This window comes from Coregonus lavaretus (genome assembly GCF_964263955.1).
Source record: "Coregonus lavaretus genome assembly, chromosome: 4".
Taxonomy (NCBI): Eukaryota; Metazoa; Chordata; class Actinopteri; order Salmoniformes; family Salmonidae; genus Coregonus; species Coregonus lavaretus.
The window spans coordinates 32204491-32222963 of record NC_139991.1 but is presented as its reverse complement, the minus strand read 5'-3'; the positions used below and the strand labels follow the sequence as shown (position 1 = coordinate 32222963).

Here is an 18473-nt window from a genome sequence, read left to right as displayed (position 1 = left end):
AAAAGAGCAAAATGAGATCTCAAAATAACTAGTTAATATACTCAAGTAAGAGAGTGGTGTGGAGCCTTCCTGTTTCCTTCCTCATATAACTCAGCAACTCAGCTTTGTTTCGGCGACGGTCTTAGTTTTGGCGACGAGACCGCCGCTGACACGACCGCTGGCAACCAGGGATCAGGGTCGCATTCACTACACACCAAATGGAAGAAAACAGACCAAAATATCCACCTGAAAAAGACCCAGGTTGAGGTCTCTATTGCTTCAACTACATCTCCCAGAAGCGGTCACCTTGACTGCGTCCCAAATAGCCCCCTATTCCCAATAAAGTGCACTACTTTAGACCAGAGCCTTATGGAACCTGGTCAAAAGTAGTACACTATATAGAGAATAGGGTGCCATTTGGGACGCATTGTAATGGAAGCCCTCTGTAAGGTGACCCCTACTACAGGAAACAACAAGGTGAGCGTAGCTAACATGGCACTTTACCAAGACCTTAGCCATCTGGCGCATCTAGAATAGGTGTGTAGGTGTGTGTGTGTGTGTGTCATGCGAGTTGGCTAACGAAAGGAAAGAAAAGAGCAACTCTATAGTTTTTGTAACAGGCTTTGCACTACTCATCTCATATGTTTATACTGCATTCTATTCTATAATATTCTACTGTATCTTAGTCCAGGCCGCTCTGTCATTGCTTATCCATATATGTATATATTCTTAAATCCCATTCCTCACTAGTTTTGTGTGTATTGGGTATATGTTGTGAAATTGTTAGATATTACGTGTTAGATATTACTGCACTGTCGGAGCTAGAAGCACAAGCATTTCGCTACACCCGCTATAACATCTGCTAAACATGTGTATGTGACAAATAAAATTTGATTTGATTTGGAGCAGTCCAAACCCAGAAATGGAGTAGAAATGTTACATCATTGTTAGTAGCCATCTTATGGTCTATTCTTCACATTACATTAAATGAAGTATTATTGTTCTTCAGAAAGGAAAATGTAATTCAGCCATGAAAATCGATCAAATAAAGAGGAAAATGCTTGAAATTCCCTTCAATAGCGTTGACATAAACACACAAAGGATCACATTGTATTGTTAACTCCAGCTACCTAAGTGGATTCATGCTTCAATTTCACCTCCTTATAGAAAACAGTCTGTCTCTCTGTCGTCATTGTAATAGAGTGATATACAGATAAAATGTACTCAAGATCTGTACCTACCAACCCATAATTATTTTAACATACAATCATTTTTTACAACAGCTGTTTTTTATTTATGTTTGTTTACATAGGAGGTATAGAAGAGAACCATTACATTTGAAGTAGAAAGGGGGTATTATATGAAGGGAGGTGGTTGTAAAATAATCTAAAATGTAGAAGCATGGTACTTTAGTCTGTTCTTAGTGAAGTAACATTCTAGAATAATTTACTTGCACGCAAACAGCAAGTTTCCAGTTTTAACACATTGTTCTTTTTCAGCTGAAAACAGCAGTCATAACAACCCCAAATAAATATAGAGAGATAAAGAGATGATGACAGAGAGATAAATATAATGCTTTCAAGAGTGCTTCTCAAGGGCCTCACTATAGACAAGACTCTTGTTACTGAATGCAAGTAAAGAAATCTTTGGGTACATCCGAATAATCTCTCCTTTCTCCCAAAGTGAGTACTTGTTCACCACCCTTCAATGGTTTTAAATGTGTGGGAAGTAGTGAACAAGTGCACACTTCAGGAAGAAGGACAAATTATTGGGAGGCACCCCATCTTTGACTGTGTAGTTCTGTAACAGCGATGTTTACTTAAAACAGTGGATCCTACAGGTGACAAGTCTGCCTATAGGGACAACCTCTCACTCAATCATGTTTTATTATGCATGTCATGTTGATTCATACATAAATATAAATGTATATTCATTCTAAATATATTTGTCCGTTTATTTTTTGCTGAACTAAAAATATTTAAAGCGACAAAGTTTCAATAAACAGGGCACTACTTTTGACCAGAGCCCTGTGGCCCTAGTAGTGCACTATAGAGGGAATAGGGTGCCATTTGGGACACTTCAAGGAACATCTTCCCTTCAGATTCATATGGAACAACGTCTAGGAAAAGCAACAAACTTATGTTTGTATTTGTCTATAAAATAATATACATGTGTTCCCTGATCAGTACAACATTGGGGTTTCATCTCAAATGGCACCCTAATCCCTACAGTGCACTATTTTTGACCAGGCCCCATAGGGCTCTGCTCAAAAGTAGTGCACTATATAGGGAATAGGGTACCAATTTTGACGCATCCTGGAACATTTACACGTGACACAGTATACAGTTATTTTTCTATAGATAATAATTATGCTTCCTAAATTCAACTTTAAATTTGCAAATCTGTCAGCTGTTGTTGTTCTATATTGACATTAAGACAACTACATAACTACCAGGAAATAAGATAGCGTAAAAAAAACTTTTTTGATGTTTCTTTACAAGGATATTAAGGATATAATTTTGCTACTGTTGTTGCTGTTGATTGTTGTTTATGTTTTGGTGGGGACAAATATAAAAATCCATACATGAAAATAAATACAATCATAAAAAAACAAATCATATAAAACATGCAAATAAACAAATAAACAAACAAACATGATTGTGCACAAAATAACATTGGGACAACTGACTGAAAATAAGGAGAGTTGAATCAAACTGATGAAAAACGAGGACCCCTGTTTTACTAAACTACTGATAGTAAATCGTTACTGTGGTAAAGACGTGACTTAGGACAGTCACAAAAGCCTGGTCCCAGATTCTGTTTGTGACAAGATCTGGGACCAGGCTACAGCGACAAGTATCGTATTGATACCTTTAGGCCATCACCAACTGTCAACTGTCATCAACTGTCCCGTCCTCAACCCAGGATCCCAGGTGACCTGTTCTAAATTCTGACATTTTATTTATTTATTACTTCATTACTTCATTAAAAAAAAGAAAGTACAATTCAAGCAAACCCAAAAGAATCAAGGGTGAATTTGAGGTGAGGCAAAACCAGAGAAAACCAGAGAAAGACTGGACAAAAACTGTACCAAACTCCCAATAATGGAGAAAACAAAATGTATCTGTAAAGAGGACCATCCCTAGTATTCAGTGCTGCTGTTGAGGTCTGGTTGTGGAGCTGAACCATGTGGAAGCTAGCCTGGTTGTACCAGACTGAATGATGACTCACAATGGTGAGCTCAGTGTTCAGTCTGGACTAACCAGGCTAAGTGGAAGCACAGGAGAGAAGACTGTCTGATTTGAACAAATAGGAGCAGAAAGGAAGACCGGTACTGTCCTCCTGTCGAACATCCCATAGTAACCCAGGGATCTGTCTGTGAGGGTAGAGGCACTTCCAAAGCAACGCGCACACACACACACACACACACACTAACTTCCACTAAGGTAAAATGTTCCCTTCCTCTCCCATTTACATCAATGCATGACTAAGGGAACATTTGACTAAAGTGGAAGTTTGGATTGGCCCATAGCATAGACAGACGTGAACCTCCACAATCAGCCAGAGTCCATGCTGAAGAGTTCTATGCCTGTAGGGCTCCAGTGAAGGCCCACTCCAGAGTTGAAAACCAGAGACCACACATAAGGGATGAAGAAGTCTTCAGGCTGGTCCTCCTCCACGTACTTAAACTTCAGCTCCGGGAACTTCTGTTGAGAGACACAGAAAAGACAGAAGAAGAAAATGTTAAGATAAAGATCAATGGACAGGACAACCACAGAGATGGAGCCTTGATCTTTAGTCTTGGTCTGGGTCTAGAGACTTCTGGTTTTGACGCAATCTCTGGACAAACATATATGACCAGAGAAATGTCTGATTAAGTGTCTATAACTCCCTGGTTTTACTTACAGATGACAACACAAAAGAGTCAAAGTCTCTGCAGCCGGTTGGTGACAGCCAGTCAGGACAGGAGCTAGCTAGCTACAAGCAAAAACTGGCCCTGTGTAGCTCAGTTGGTAGAGCATTGCGCTTGCAACGCCAGGGTTGTGGGTTCGATTCCCACAGGGGGCCAGTATGAAAGAAAAAAAAATGCACTCACTAACTGTAAGTCGCTCTGGATAAGAGCGTCTGCTAAATGACTAAAATGTAAAATGTAAATGCAAAACCCATCCATCTGATGTAATTCCATCTGTACCAGTCTAGTTGCTGAGGTAAAGGTACTTAGGTGACCTCTGACCTTTAAACAGGCCCAGTTAACATGTGATCAGCCCTCCATTGACCTAACTGGGACACTGGAAACCATAAACTGGGAGACACAGTGCCGTGAAAAAGTTCTTGCCCCCTTTCTGAATTTTTGCATATTTTTATCAGATCTTCAACCAAAACCTAATATTACAAATAACTTATTTTATTTATTGAATTAACAAAGTCATACAACACCCAATTCCCCTGTGTGAAAAAGTAATTGCCCCCTTACACTCAATAACTGGTTGTGCCACCTTTAGCTGTAATGACTGCAACCAAATGCTTCCTGTAGTTGTTGATCAGTCTCTCACATCACTGTGGATGAATTTTGCCCCACTCTTGCATGCAGAACTGCTTTAACTCAGCAACATTTGTGGGTTTTCAAGCATGAACTGCTCGTTTCAATTCCTGCCACAAAATCTCAATTGGGATTAGGTCTGGACTTTGACTAGGCCATTCCAAAACTTAAAATGTGTTGCTTTTTAGCCATTTTCATTTAGACTTGATTGTATGTTTTTGATGATTGTCTTGCTGCATGACCCAGCTGCGCTTCAGCTTCAGCTCACAGACGGATGGCCTGACATTCTCCTGTAGAATTCTCTGATACAGAGCAGAAATCATAGTTCCTTCTATTAAGGCAAGTCGTCCAGGTCCTGAGGCAGCAAAGCATCCCTAAACCATCACGCTACCACCACCATGCTTGACCGTTGACTGTGGAATGCAGTTTTTGGTTTTCTCCAGGCATAGTGCGACCCATGTCGTCCAAAAAGTTGACTCAAGTTTGCCAAAAAGCGCCTGGAAGCACCTGGATGATCATCAAGACTATTGGAAGAAACTTCTATGGACATATGATTCAAAAGTATAACTTTTTGGACGACATTGGTCCCATTGGCCTACTCCCGACCGCTGTCCCAATCAAAATGGTGCTGAAATTATAATCTAGTTGACCACATGCGGTTGGATAACTTTGGGAGTTTCAGTATGCAACAATTTGATACATGCCTTCAATTGCATTAGCTTACTTTATTCCAATATTTGTCATTCAGTGATATTTATTCCCACAATAATTCTCTATGGATCCATCCAGTTGTGGTTAAGAAAACATTGCATGCTTAGTGGTGGGCTATGCGAAGAGATAGGAGAAGTGACATGCCTTGCAAAGTTTAGAACTGGCAGGAGGATGGTTAACTGGCGCTGCCTAGCAACCATCAAGAGTTTAAGAGCACAGCACGTGCCAATGCCGCCTCAGCATTACGGCTACATTTCATACTAAGCCGTAGGCAGAAGTTTACCGAAATTATTACTAGGTCGTTAGGCGGAAATAAACGTTTTGGCTTTGATACCGGCAATACCTTTCAGATATACGGAAAAGGCAGAAAAAAGTTGGCGGTATGGTAAAGTTGGCTGAAAAAACGACTTCGTATTAAAGGAATATTAGAGACTCACTCAATCAGGGGGACGTGGTGGTGACCGGCCAGTGTGTGTGTGTGCGTGTGTGTACAGTGCCTTCAGAAAGTATTCACACCACCCCTTGACATTTGACACATTTTGTTGTGTTACAGCCTAAATTTAAAATTGATTAAATTTAGATTTTTTTGGTCACTGACCTACACAAAATACCCCATAATGTCAAAGTGGAATTATGTTTTTTTTTTATGTTTACAAATTAATAAAAAATGAAAAGCTGAAATGTCTTGAGTCAATAAGTATTCAACCCCTGTGTTATGGCAGGCCTAAATACGTTCAGATCACATCAAGTCACATAATGAGTTGCATGGACACACTGTGTGCAATAATAGTGTTTAACATGATATTTGAATGATTACCTCATCTCTGTACCCCACACATACAATTATCTTAAGGTCCAGTGAATTTCAAACACAGATTCAACCACAAAGACCAGGCAGGTTTTCCAATGTCTCGCAAAGAAGGGCAACTATTGGTAGATGGGTAAAAATAAAAAAGCAGATTTGAATATCCCTTTGAGCATGGTGAAGTTATTAATTACACTTTGGATGGTGTATCAATACACACAGTCACTACAAAGATACAGGTGTCCTTCCTAAGTTGCCGGAGAGGAAGGAAGCCTCTCAGGGAGGCCAATGGTGACTTAAGACAGTTAATGGCTGTGATAGGAGAAAACTGAGGAAGCCTGTACAGAATCAAAATATTCCAAAACATACATCCTGTTTGCAACAAGGCACTAAAGTAATACTGCAAAAAATGTGGCAAAGCAATTAACTTTTTGTCCTGAACACAAAGTGTTATGTTTGGGGCAAATCCAATACAACACATTACTGAGTACCACTCCATATTTTCAAGCATTGGTGTGGATGCATCATGTTATGGGTATAAATAATAATAAATGCTAAATAATAAATAATAAATGGGTATGCTTGTAATCGTTAAGGACTGGGGAGTTTTTCAGGATAAAAAAGAAATGGAATGGAGCTAAATACAGACAAAATCCTAGAGGAAAGCCTGGTTTCCACCAGACACTGGGAAATTCATTCACCTTTCAGCAGGACAATAGCCTAAAACACAAGGCCAAATCTACATTGGAGTTGCTTACCAAGAAGACATTTACATTTACATAATTTAGCAGACGCTCTTATCCAGAGCGACTTACAAATTGGTGCATTCAACTTATGATAGCAAGTGGGACAACCACTTTTTTTTCTTCTTTTTTTTTTTTTAATGGGGGGCTGGGGGAGGGGGGGGGGGGGGGGGGGTAGAAGGATTGCTTTATACTATTCCAGGTATTCCTTAAAGAGGTAGGGTTTCGAGTGTCTCCGGAAGGTGGTCAGTGACTCCGCTGTCCTGGCGTCGTGGGGGAGCTTGTTCCACCATTGGGGTGCCAGAGCAGCAAATAGCTTTGACTGGGCTGAGCAGGAACTGTGCTTCTGTAGAGGTAGGGGAGCTAGCAGGCCAGAGGTGGATGAACGTAGTGCTCTCGTTTAGGTGTAGGGTCTGATCAGAGCCTGAAGGTAAGGAGGTGCCGTTCCCCTCACAGCTCCGTAGGCAAGCACCATGGTCTTGTAGTAGATGCGAGCCTCAACTGGAAGCCAGTGGAGTGTGTGGAGGAGCGGGGTGACATGAGAGAACTTGGGAAGGTCGAACACCAGACGGGCTGCAGCGTTCTGGATAAGTTGTAGGGTTTTTTATTATTTATTATGTAATGGCACAGGCAGGGAGCACAGCCAACAGCGAGTTGCAGTAATCCAGACGGGAGATGACAAGTGCCTGGATTAGGACCTGTGCCGCTTTCTGTGTAAGACAGTGAATGTTCCTGAGTGGTCGAGTTACAGTTTTGACTTAAATCTGCTTGAAATGCTATGTCAAGACCTGAAAATGGTTGTCTAGCAATGATGAACAACCAAGTTGACAGAGCTTGAAGAACCTGGAAAAGAATAATGGGCAAATGTTGCACAATCCAGGTGTGGAAAGCTCTTAGAGACTTACCCAAAAAGACTCACAGCTGTAATTGCTGCCAAAGGTGATTCTAACATGTATTGACTCAGGGTGTTGAATACTTATCTAATCAAGATATATTAGTGTTTTATTTAGTATACATATTATACAAATTATATAATTTTTCTTCCACATTAACATAAGAATATTTTGTGTAGATCGAGAAACCCCCCCGAAAAAAAGACAGTTAAATCAATTTTAATCCCACAATGTAATGTAGAACGTCAAGGGGTGTGAATACTTTCTGAAGGCACTGTATATCTATAGTGAGGGAAAAATGTATTTGATCCCCTGCTGATTTTGTACGTTTGCCCACTGACAAAGAAATTATCAGTCTATCATTTTAATGGTAGGTTTATTTGAACAGTGAGAGACAGAATAACAACAAAAAAATCCAGAAAAACGCATGTCAAAAATGTTATAAATTGATTTGCATTTTAATGAGGGAAATAAGTATTTGACCCCCTCTCAATCAGAAAGATTCCTGGCTCCCAGGTGTCTTTTATACAGGTAACGAACTGAGATTAGGAGCACACTCTTAAAGGGAGTGCTCCTAATCTCAGCTTGTTACCTGTATAAAATACACCTGTCCACAGAAGCAATCAATCAATCAGATTCCAAACTCTCCACCATGGCCAAGACCAAAGAGCTCTCCAAGGATGTCAGGGACAAGATTGTAGACCTACACAAGGCTGGAATGGGCTACAAGACCATCGCCAAGCAGCTTGGTGAGAAGGTGACAACAGTTGGAGCGATTATTCGCAAATGGAAGAAACACAAAAGAACTGTCAATCTCCCTTGGCCTGGGGCTCCATGCAAGGTCTCACCTCGTGGAGTTGCAATGATCATGAGAACGGTGAGGAATCAGCCCAGAACTACCCGGGAGGATCTTGTCAATGATCTCAAGGCAGCTGGGACCATAGTCACCAAGAAAACAATTGGTAACACACTATGCCGTGAAGGACTGAAATCCTGCAGCGCCCGCAAGATCCCCCTGTTCAAGAAGCACATATACAGGCCCGTCTGAAGTTTGCCAATGAACATCTGAATGATTCAGAGGAGAACTGGGTGAAAGTGTTGTGGTCAGATGAGACCGAAATCGAGCTCTTTGGCATCATCTCAACTCGCCGTGTTTGGTGGAGGAGGAATGCTGCCTATGACCCAAAGAACACCATCCCCACCGTCAAACATGGAGGTGGAAACATTATGCTTTGGGGGTGTTTTTCTGCTAAGGGGACAGGACAACTTCACAGCATCAAAGGGACGATGGACGGGGCAATGTACCGTCAAATCTTGGGTGAGAACCTCCTTCCCTCAGCCAGGGCATTGAAAATTGGTCATTGATGGGTATTCCAGCATGACAATGACCCAAAACACACGGCCAAGGCAACAAAGGAGTGGCTCAGGAAGAAGCACATTAAGGTCCTGGAGAGGCCTAGCCAGTCTCCAGACCTTAATCCCATAGAAAATCTGTGGAGGGATCTTAAGGTTCGAGTTGCCAAACGTCAGCCTCAAAACCTTAATGACTTGGAGAAGATCTGCAAAGAGGAGTGGAACAAAATCCCTCCTGAGATGTGTGCAAACCTGGTGGCCAACTACAAGAAATGTCTGACCTCTGTGATTGCCAACAAGGGTTTTGCCACCAAGTACTAAGTAATGTTTTGCAGAGGGGTCAAATACTTATTTCCCTCATTAAAATGCAAATCAATTCATAACATTTTTGACATGCGTTTTTCTGGATTTTGTTGTTGTTATTCTGTCTCTCACTGTTCAAATAAACCTACAATTACAATTATAGACTGATCATGTCTTTGTCAGTGGGCAAAAGTACAAAATCAGCAGGGGATCAAATACTTTTTTCCCTCACTGTATATGCCTGTGTGTGTGTGTGCGTGCGTTAACCCATTTTGCCTCAGTTACCTGGCTCTCCTAGCTACACCTAACCCACTCCCTGAAAGCTACATACCATCTTTGATTTCAGGTGACATCAGGTGAGAGAGAACGCTCGTTAAGGAAGACCTGAGGGGTTGCTTAAGGGTTGCTAAGGTTATAGTTCAGACACAGCGGTAGGATTGTCAAATGTTTGCCTGCCGACAGTACTTAGCACCTCTGAACAGAGTGTCGGCAGTCAATCTCTTTTGTGTTCACACAGCAAAGTCCTTCAAGTCGTCAGCTACTCAGCCTTTTAAAATACTCCAAAACAGAAGGTGGCAGTAGTTTTGTTTGACAATGCATGTCCGTGTGTGTTGCTTAGCTAGTTCATGGACTAGATTCCAATGTTAGCTAGCTAGCTGCGCTAATGTTGTTAGATAGCTAGATAACTGCCAAGCAAGATGACGAAGAAACAATTTAATTCACTTTCCATAATCCCATACTGCCAGTGCCAGCCCATAGCCAAATGTTTAGCTAGCTAGCTAGCTAACGTTAGCATATTCGCTAGCTAGCACAACATAGATTGCTAGCTAGAGACATTGCAATAACTCGGCAGCTAACACAGGCAGCTGTTTCATGAAAATGAATCCATTGTGATTTAATTATAATGTAAATACCTACCCTGCTCATGCCCAGTAGCATCTAGTGTCCTTCCTACCACCGACAAGAGGCCACCCAGAGAGTCTCTCTTTCAACCAACAACCCAGCCAAGCCCATCCAAGAACTGCAGCAGGCAGGCCTGTATAATCATCAATAATACAGTGATATCTCATCATATGCCACCAGTTCACAGGGCGATGCTTGGGCCACACACTTTTCTTTTCTACTCCTTTATGCTGTGGTCAGGGACAGGCTGGGTCCATTCACTAACTGGATAGTATTATAGGCTTCATTGTGTCCACTCAACACAATAACAGTTGTGGGTATGGGGGTATCGGTCTGTGGCACAGCCTGGCATATGGGCTATGGATCCTGTGTGTTCATATGATACTCTGTATCAGCCAGTGCTTCGTCTGGCTAGCTATCATTAGGTATACAATGCATTCAAAACAGCTAGCTAGTTCATTGAAAAGCTGTCTAGATCAGTCCCTTGTTGCTTGCATGGCTTGCTGTCAATGTTGTTTTGCTAGAACTTTGCTAGCAAACTGGCTTCAGACTAATATGGTCAGGTAAACACACTACAGAGCCCAATCCAGCCACCCTTGCACTGGCCCCAGTGTTTCCTGGGAAGCAGACAAACAAGCTGGCCCAGGATTGGCTCATGTTTGGCCTGGTTCCAGCAACTCCCCTCTCTCATTCCCTTCTCTCTCCCTTCCCTGCCTGCAGAGCACACTACATACTTGGCCCAGGCTTATGCCAGTCAGAGTCAGACCAGCCCAGGCGTGCATCCCAAATGGAACCATATTCCCTATGGGCCCTGGTAATAAGTAGTGCATTATAGGGAATAGGGTACCATTTGGGATGCATGTCAGCTCAGCGCCCCCAGCCCTCGCCCCCCAGAACACAGACTGACTGACTGGGTCCATATCGACAGTAGGACTCTCTGTTCTCTCTGTTCCCACTGTTACATGGCTTAGAAGGAATAAGCTTTTCAGACCCCACGCAGACAGGGTGGAATGCAGCTAGAAGCAGATCAGAAGAAAAAAAAACTAACTTTACACACAAAACAACACACGTTTATTCTATTATTGGTACGTTTCAGGTAGATGTTCAGGTGTGTTTCAGGTAGCTGTTCAGGTGTGTTTCAGGTAGATGTTCAGGTGTGAGGGGCTCGTCTCCTACTCAGTCTGCTGGCCTCTGGAAGCCCCAGGTATGGAGCGTTCTCCTCTCTCCTCTCCTACCTTCCTCTCTTCTATCCCTCCTCTCCTTCCCCCTTCTCTGTCCCCTTCCCTCCTATCCTCCCCTACTCTACCCTCCACTCTCCTCTCCCCTCCCAAGGAGCCAAACTGTCTGTACCTTATCACTACAGAACGAGGCAGCGCAGGCCAAACAATACATTCCACAGGCGCTGTCTGTCTACATCCCAAATGGGACACTATTCCCCATATAGTGCACTACCTTTCTGGTAAAAAGTAGTGCACTATGTAGGGAATAGGGTGCCATTTGGGACTTAAGCTCTGTCTGTCGTTGAAAGTCGTTGAGCCTGATAGCTGGAGGAGTAACAACACAGGGCCGGCTCTGTTGATATTCAAATGGAGAGGAGGGGGAGAGGGGACTGGGCTCACAGTGGACCGGGAGAGTGAAAGGCAGGGAGGGATGTAGGGGGAGAGAGGTAGGCAGGGAGAGAGGGAGAGAACCTGGGAGAAGGAGAGAAAAAAACGGAGGCAGAGAGAAAGGCAGAGAGAGGGAGGATGGACAGCAGGTAGGGAGAGAGAGACAGACACAGAGAGAAAGGCAGAGAGAGGGAGGCTGGACAGCAGGTGCAGGGAGAGAGAGACAGACAGAGACAGATACAGAGAGAAAGGCAGAGAGAGGGAGTCTGGACAGCAGGCAGGGAGAGAGAGACAGACAGACAGACAGATTCAGAGAGAAAGGCAGAGAGAGGGAGGCTGGACAGCAGGCAGGGAGAGAGAGAGACAGAGAGAGAGAGAGAGAGAGAAAGGCAGAGAGAGGGAGGCTGGACAGCAGGCAGGGAGAGAGAGTGGCTGGCCCCTAGCCCTGGATGGGTCCTTTGTCTCTGTCTGGGGGCTGAGGGCAGAGGTCAGACACATAATAGGGGCAGTCTGACGCTGCTGGGACACTGTGGTGTGGTGAAGAAACATCAGCTAGATATCCCTGGGGCATTCTCACCTTCTGTTAACCCTTTCATAAAGACAGACGGCCAGGGAGATACAATGAGTCAGCCAGACATGCGTGAGTCAATGTGTCTACCATGTCTACCATGCTGGTCTATGTCTAGTTCTATGTCCATGTCTAGTTCATTCACCACTTCAATGCTAATATATGTCTAGTCTAGTTGATCTGTATGTGTAATAAAACCAGTGACTGTGTGTCCAAGAGAGATAAAGTAAAAACCGGAGCCATTGAGACACAAACCCAGACTAGACCCCTTGAGATCCAGATGTCCATGGACATACATCCTTTAGCTCGTTTTAGACTATACAAGTCTACCATGTTCTTCTATGTCTAGTTTGGTCCATCTGTATAGAACCAGTGACTGACTAGACTATGTCCTATCATCATGATAATGGTAAAAGGAAGTCAGAATTAGTCATTTAAACTCCACATCCACACATTCAGCTGCTGCTGAACCCAACTCCCGTGATGGGCAGATTCAGATTCACGTTTATTAAATCTGTTTGATAGCCAGTAAAGATAGATGATCAGTTAGATAGCCAGTCGAAACCTAATAAAAGGCCTTTCCAACTATTGTCCAATTTTATAGTACTCTACCATGTAGGGCACTGAATAAAAAAATGGCATTGGTAGCACTGGTGCGCTCAACTTAAAAAAGTTAGAAGCACCACATGAAATTTTGGCGTAAGACCGAGTTTAGGAAACCCTGTGCTATAGGAAGATACAAATATTGCGCTGGTAATATGGGTCAGATCGTTTGACCTGATTGTGTTAGAAGCAAGCCATTTGCGCTGTAGTAATGGTGCAACCATGAAGCTAATGAATCTGCACTTGCTTGTTTTCTCTAGGGCACTCTGAAACAAAGGTACAGCGAAGCCTTATCATTACAACAATTATTAAACTCCTGGTTGCACAGCAAAATATTTAAATTGCACTTTAAAGACCTTCTACCAAGCCATCTCAATTTAACAAATAGCTGGGCAATGCTCCATATAAGTGCTTTGAGAGGGCAATTAAAGACTTATTGATAATTTCATACAGCATTAATCATTAGCCTATTAATTGTTATTTAGAAGATAAGGCTGTCCCAAATGGCACCGGATTCCCTATATAGTGCACTACTTTTTTGGGGGGGAAAAGGGCACTATATAGGAACTAGGATGCCATTTGGGACACAACCTAATTAAAAGAAGGGGAATGAGTGAATGCAGGGAGAAAGACAGGGAGACAGAGTGACAGGGAGACAGGGAGACTGGGAGACAGAGTGACAGGGAAACAGGGAGACAGGGAGACAGGGTGACAGGGAGACAGACAGACAGACAGGGAAGTGATGAGTATCTCTCAGGCAGAGCAGACTGAGGCAGAGTTGAGCGATGGAAGGATCGATCTAGATTATCACACTGCAGTGGTAATATTGTGTCAGGATACATCAGGCAAGGCCAGCATGATATCATTACACTAAAGAAGAGATGAGAAATAAAGCTACACTAGCTGTCAATCAGACCAGTTCCATAACATGACCTGCATAGACAGACACACCTAAACAAAGATACTTGCCTAGATAAAGGATAATGCAGGGGTTCTCATGGGCAACATACGGTAGGTGTTGAAAAAGGAATAATAATAATAATAATAATAATAATAATAATAATAATATGCCATTTAGCAGACGCTTTTATCCAAAGCGACTTACAGTCATGCGTGCATACATTTTTGTGTATGGGTGGTCCCGGGGATCGAACCCACTACCTTGGCGTTACAAGCGCCGTGCTCTACCAGCTGAGCTACAGAGGACCACAATCCTGTGCTACAGACACTGAATACTGTATAGTATTTGAAAGAAAACAAATACTATTTAAACCCAGGTTCTGACAGATACCTATGCCTAGATGAAGAGACTGCAGATTTTTGTCATATATGCTACATAGAGAAATGCTGAAATGGAGGGTGCTGAGATGTATAGAAGGAGGATATGGCTGGTCGTTAAACAGAACATCCCTTATATCCATTAGCTAGCTAGTTACAGTAGTAGTAGAGACAAATGCCTTCCGGTTCCAATGACATGAGACAGAATGTGGAACACATGATGAAACACTCAATTAAGGCATCTGGGCGCTGAAGATGGACCACATACCTAGGATACATATTTCCTCCTTGATTAATGTATGGATGGGGGATTGTGGGTATGCGGCATCCCGCGGCGAGAGCAAGGTAACGAGGTGCTGCTGGCAGATTTATTTCTCTCCCGGATCCCAAATGACACCCTATTCCCTATATAATGCACTGTCAAAGGTAGTGCAATATATAGGGAATACGGTGCCATTTGGGATGCAGGCAGAAGACAAAGTGTCGGAGCGGTGGCATCTTCTTGAAATGTCATTACCTGCAGCAGCATATTCACCAGGCAGGAAGGATGGCCGTGACGGGAACACTAATGCTAATGAAGATTGGAGCTGGTCTTTGTCTAAGCTCATCCCTAACTGCCCAGTCCCAGCCAAGCTCTCAACCTCCCAGCCCAAATCAAATCACATTTTATTTGTCACATGCGCCGAATACAACAGGTGTAGACCTTACAGTGAAATGCTTTCTTACAAGACCTAACCAACAATGCAGTTTTAAGAGAAATAAGTGTTACGTAAACAATAGATAAGTAAAAAAAAATCCCTTTCTCGTAACTCCCCTTTCCTCATCCCCAGCTCCCATCCTATCCTCATCCCCAGCTCCCATCCTATCCTCATCCCCAGCTCCCATCCTATCCTCATCCCCAGCCCCATCAATCCCTATCCCCAGCTCCCATCCTATCCTCATCCTCAGCCCCATCAATCCCCTTCCCCATCCCTGCTCGCTCCTACCAAAAGTAACAAAGTAATCAGATTACGTTTGGGTAATCTAAACGTTACATTACTAATGACAATTTTGGACAGGTAACTAGTAACGGATTACATTTGGAAAGTAACCTACCCAACCCTGTGTGTGTGTGTGTCTATGGTCTTACCTTGAGGCGGTCTTTGGGCAGGGCCTGTGCTCCCTTCATGATGACCTCCTGAACCCTCTCTACTGACAGGTCTGTCCCTGCTGCCTCAAGACGCTGGCTGAAGAAACTTAGCACCTGGGGGGACAGTGACACACACGTCAGGAAAAGGACCTGTGTGTGTGTGTATGTTAGCTTTAGGAACCTTTCAGTTTAACTGTTGTTTTTCAGTCTTTTGTGTGTGTGTGTGTGTGTGTGTGCGCGTAGTGTGAGAGAGATAGTGTTTTTCGTCTGTGTGTGTGTAATTGTAAGTGAACAATTACACACAGTTACAATTTGAGGTCTAGTCTTTTCATGACTGTGAAAGGCTAGTCTTTCATGAAACTGAGGCAGTGCTTTTCTTTGACACCACTGACACTCAAGAGAATTTACACTTCAATGAGTCTCGTCTCTGTACATCAATAACATATGTTGATCTGATTGAACTATCATCTCTTCTCAGCTTCTATTTGTATCATCTGGATCCTAATTCATTTAATCCTGTGCTTTGGGTCTTCACACTAGTTTACCATTGCAACAGACGTCACCCCCTCACCATCACCCCCTCAGGCAGGGTTGTAGTAGACCACATAGTGTCTCGGATCCATTTTTACTCGGTCTTGACTCAACTTCGGGACAATGAGGACTCGTAGTTTCTTCGTGAGACCAGCCGAGACCCGGGGCCTCATTTATAACCACTGTGTACATTTTACACAAAAAATAGAGATTTATAAACTTGGCGCAAGCCATACATATGTGTCCCATTATAAATTAGACCTGTTGTAAAACTGTGCACGCGTGAATGAGTATTATAACTCCACCTGAAAAAAGCCCATCATTCACCTTTTATGGTGACAATAACGCCCTTCTTTGCTATATACTTTGGAAGTATTGGAATTAGGCCAAGACAGTATCTAAAGGAAATAGCAATGGCGAACTTGATCAAATGTCTTTGGAGGTGGCAGAATGTTTTCTTTTGCAGTGAAATTTGCTGTTCTGACCTTTTCGGAAACACAAAAACAATAACAAATCATTTTAGACCTGTAAACAGATCATTTGCATTCAATAATGTTTTGCATTTACTTTTTCCCGAACCTAAATATGCTGCACTGGCCGCGAATTCTGAAACAAAAATAAAACTACAGTAGGCCTACATGCAGTGGTAGCCTACACACATTAAATGCAAAAGATAAACTGTCTGTTCACCTGTCAAATTCTATTGTAGGCCTGTGTTATAACCAGAGTTCCCTTTCAGATGCATAGAGCAAAAACAAATTATAGTAGCCTATCTAATAGACTCGAGAAAATACCGTTTTCAGACATAGCCTACAAACGTCAATGGAAAAGGTGAACCGTCTGTTCTACCGTCAAACTGTGCTTCAAATTGAATCGCATTGACCAAAATACTTGACATAGCTTATCTATTTACTACTGTGAAGTGGGTCCAATTAAATGAGAGATGGGACGAATGGTAGCCTATCCTAACTTGTTGTATAGGCCTATAAGTTATTCCTCGAGTATGAAACCATCACTAACCAGGTTTCCATCAAACCTTTCTATGCGAGTAAAGTACATGTCGGATAATTTTTTTTATGACCGCCGCTTTTATGAGCAAATATTGATATAATAACCATCATATTGAAGTGAACTTGGAGTCACGTGATGACATGTTTGGTCCTCCCACTACGACTCGGGAAACCATGCAGTTTATTAGGCTTCAGATTAAATAAATTATGATGAAATTCACAGGGTGGTGAAAGTGCAAGGTGATGAGCTTGATGTTCCTTTCCAATAAATATCAAGGGTCTTATTCTAGTGACATGATGATCGATGATTGGCTACCGTTTGACAACTAAAAATAATCTCGCTTTTTTGTCCATAATAATAATAATAATAATCTCATCATGTAGGATATACGTGCGTCTAGCCAACAGCACGCAGATAGCGCTGTTGGCTAGAGTGCACGTGCCAATACCAGAGTGGGCACACTTGCTATGTAACGCAACATTTTTGGTGAGAAAACCATCAGTAGAGTTCAAAATGTATTTTTTATTCGGTAAATGGGAATTTAACCGCAAAAGGTATTTTTATTTGCACTACGTCATCACGCACAGCCTTTTACCTGCAACAAGTCCACTTGATGGAAACATCTCTCGTGGGAAAATGCAGATTTTTTAATATTCGCATAAAAATCTGTCACCAATTGGATGGAAACCTAGCTAGAGTCAGAAAAGGTGAGGAATTGATTCTGCAATGATCAGAGACATGAAATAAATAGTAGGAAATAGATACCTATTTCGAATTATTTTAGAATCCAAAGAAAATAAATACGCCAAGATTTTTGCTCTTCTCACTAACAGCAAATTATTGCATTTTGTTATTATATTTAGCTACCTGTTTTTTTGTTATGAATAAGAGTGTCATCATGCACTGTGTGTACAAAATTAATATTGATATAATATTGAGTTGCACTCTCTTTTGCCCTCAGAACAGCCTCAATTCGTCTGGGCATGGACTCTACAAGGTGTCGAAAGCGTTCCACAGGGATGCTGGCCCATGTTGACTCCAATGCTTCCCACAGTTGTGTCAACTTGGCTGGATGTCCTTTGGGTGGTGGACCATTCTTGATACACCCAGCAGCGTTGCAGTTCTTGCCACACTCAAACCGGTGCGCCTGGCACCTACTACCATACCCCATTCAAAGGCACTTAAATATTTTGTCTTGACCATTCACCCTCTGAATGGCACACAATCCATGTCTCAATTGTCTCAAGGCTTAGAAATCTGTTTTTAACCTGTCTCCTCCACTTAATCTATACTGATTGAAGTGGATTTAACTAGTCACATCAATAAGGGATCATAGCGTTCACCTGGTCAGTCTATGTCATGGAAAGAGCAGTTGATCCTAATGTTTTGTACACTCAGTGTATATTCCCCATTTGCTACTACTAAGCTACTTTTGCATTCGTGAAATGCAATACTTCAACCACTAGAAACTGTGCGTACGCATGGTTTAAAGATTGCGGGAGGATAAGCACATTCT

At 42.5% G+C, this 18473-nt stretch overlaps 1 protein-coding gene across 1 annotated transcript in view; it reads right to left on the bottom strand.

Moving 5' to 3' along the window:
* Positions 1 to 1246: 1246 nt before the first annotated feature.
* Positions 1247 to 18473, bottom strand: part of LOC311128499 (dymeclin-like) — a 157094-nt gene continuing 139867 nt past the window's right edge. The window contains exons 16-17 of the mRNA XM_084160676.1: positions 15416 to 15529; positions 1247 to 3686 (exon numbers count right to left, since the gene is read on the bottom strand). Of these exons, the coding sequence (XP_084016802.1) occupies positions 3537 to 3686; positions 15416 to 15529 (264 nt within the window). The 3' untranslated portion in view covers positions 1247 to 3536. The remainder of the gene's footprint in view (positions 3687 to 15415; positions 15530 to 18473) is intronic.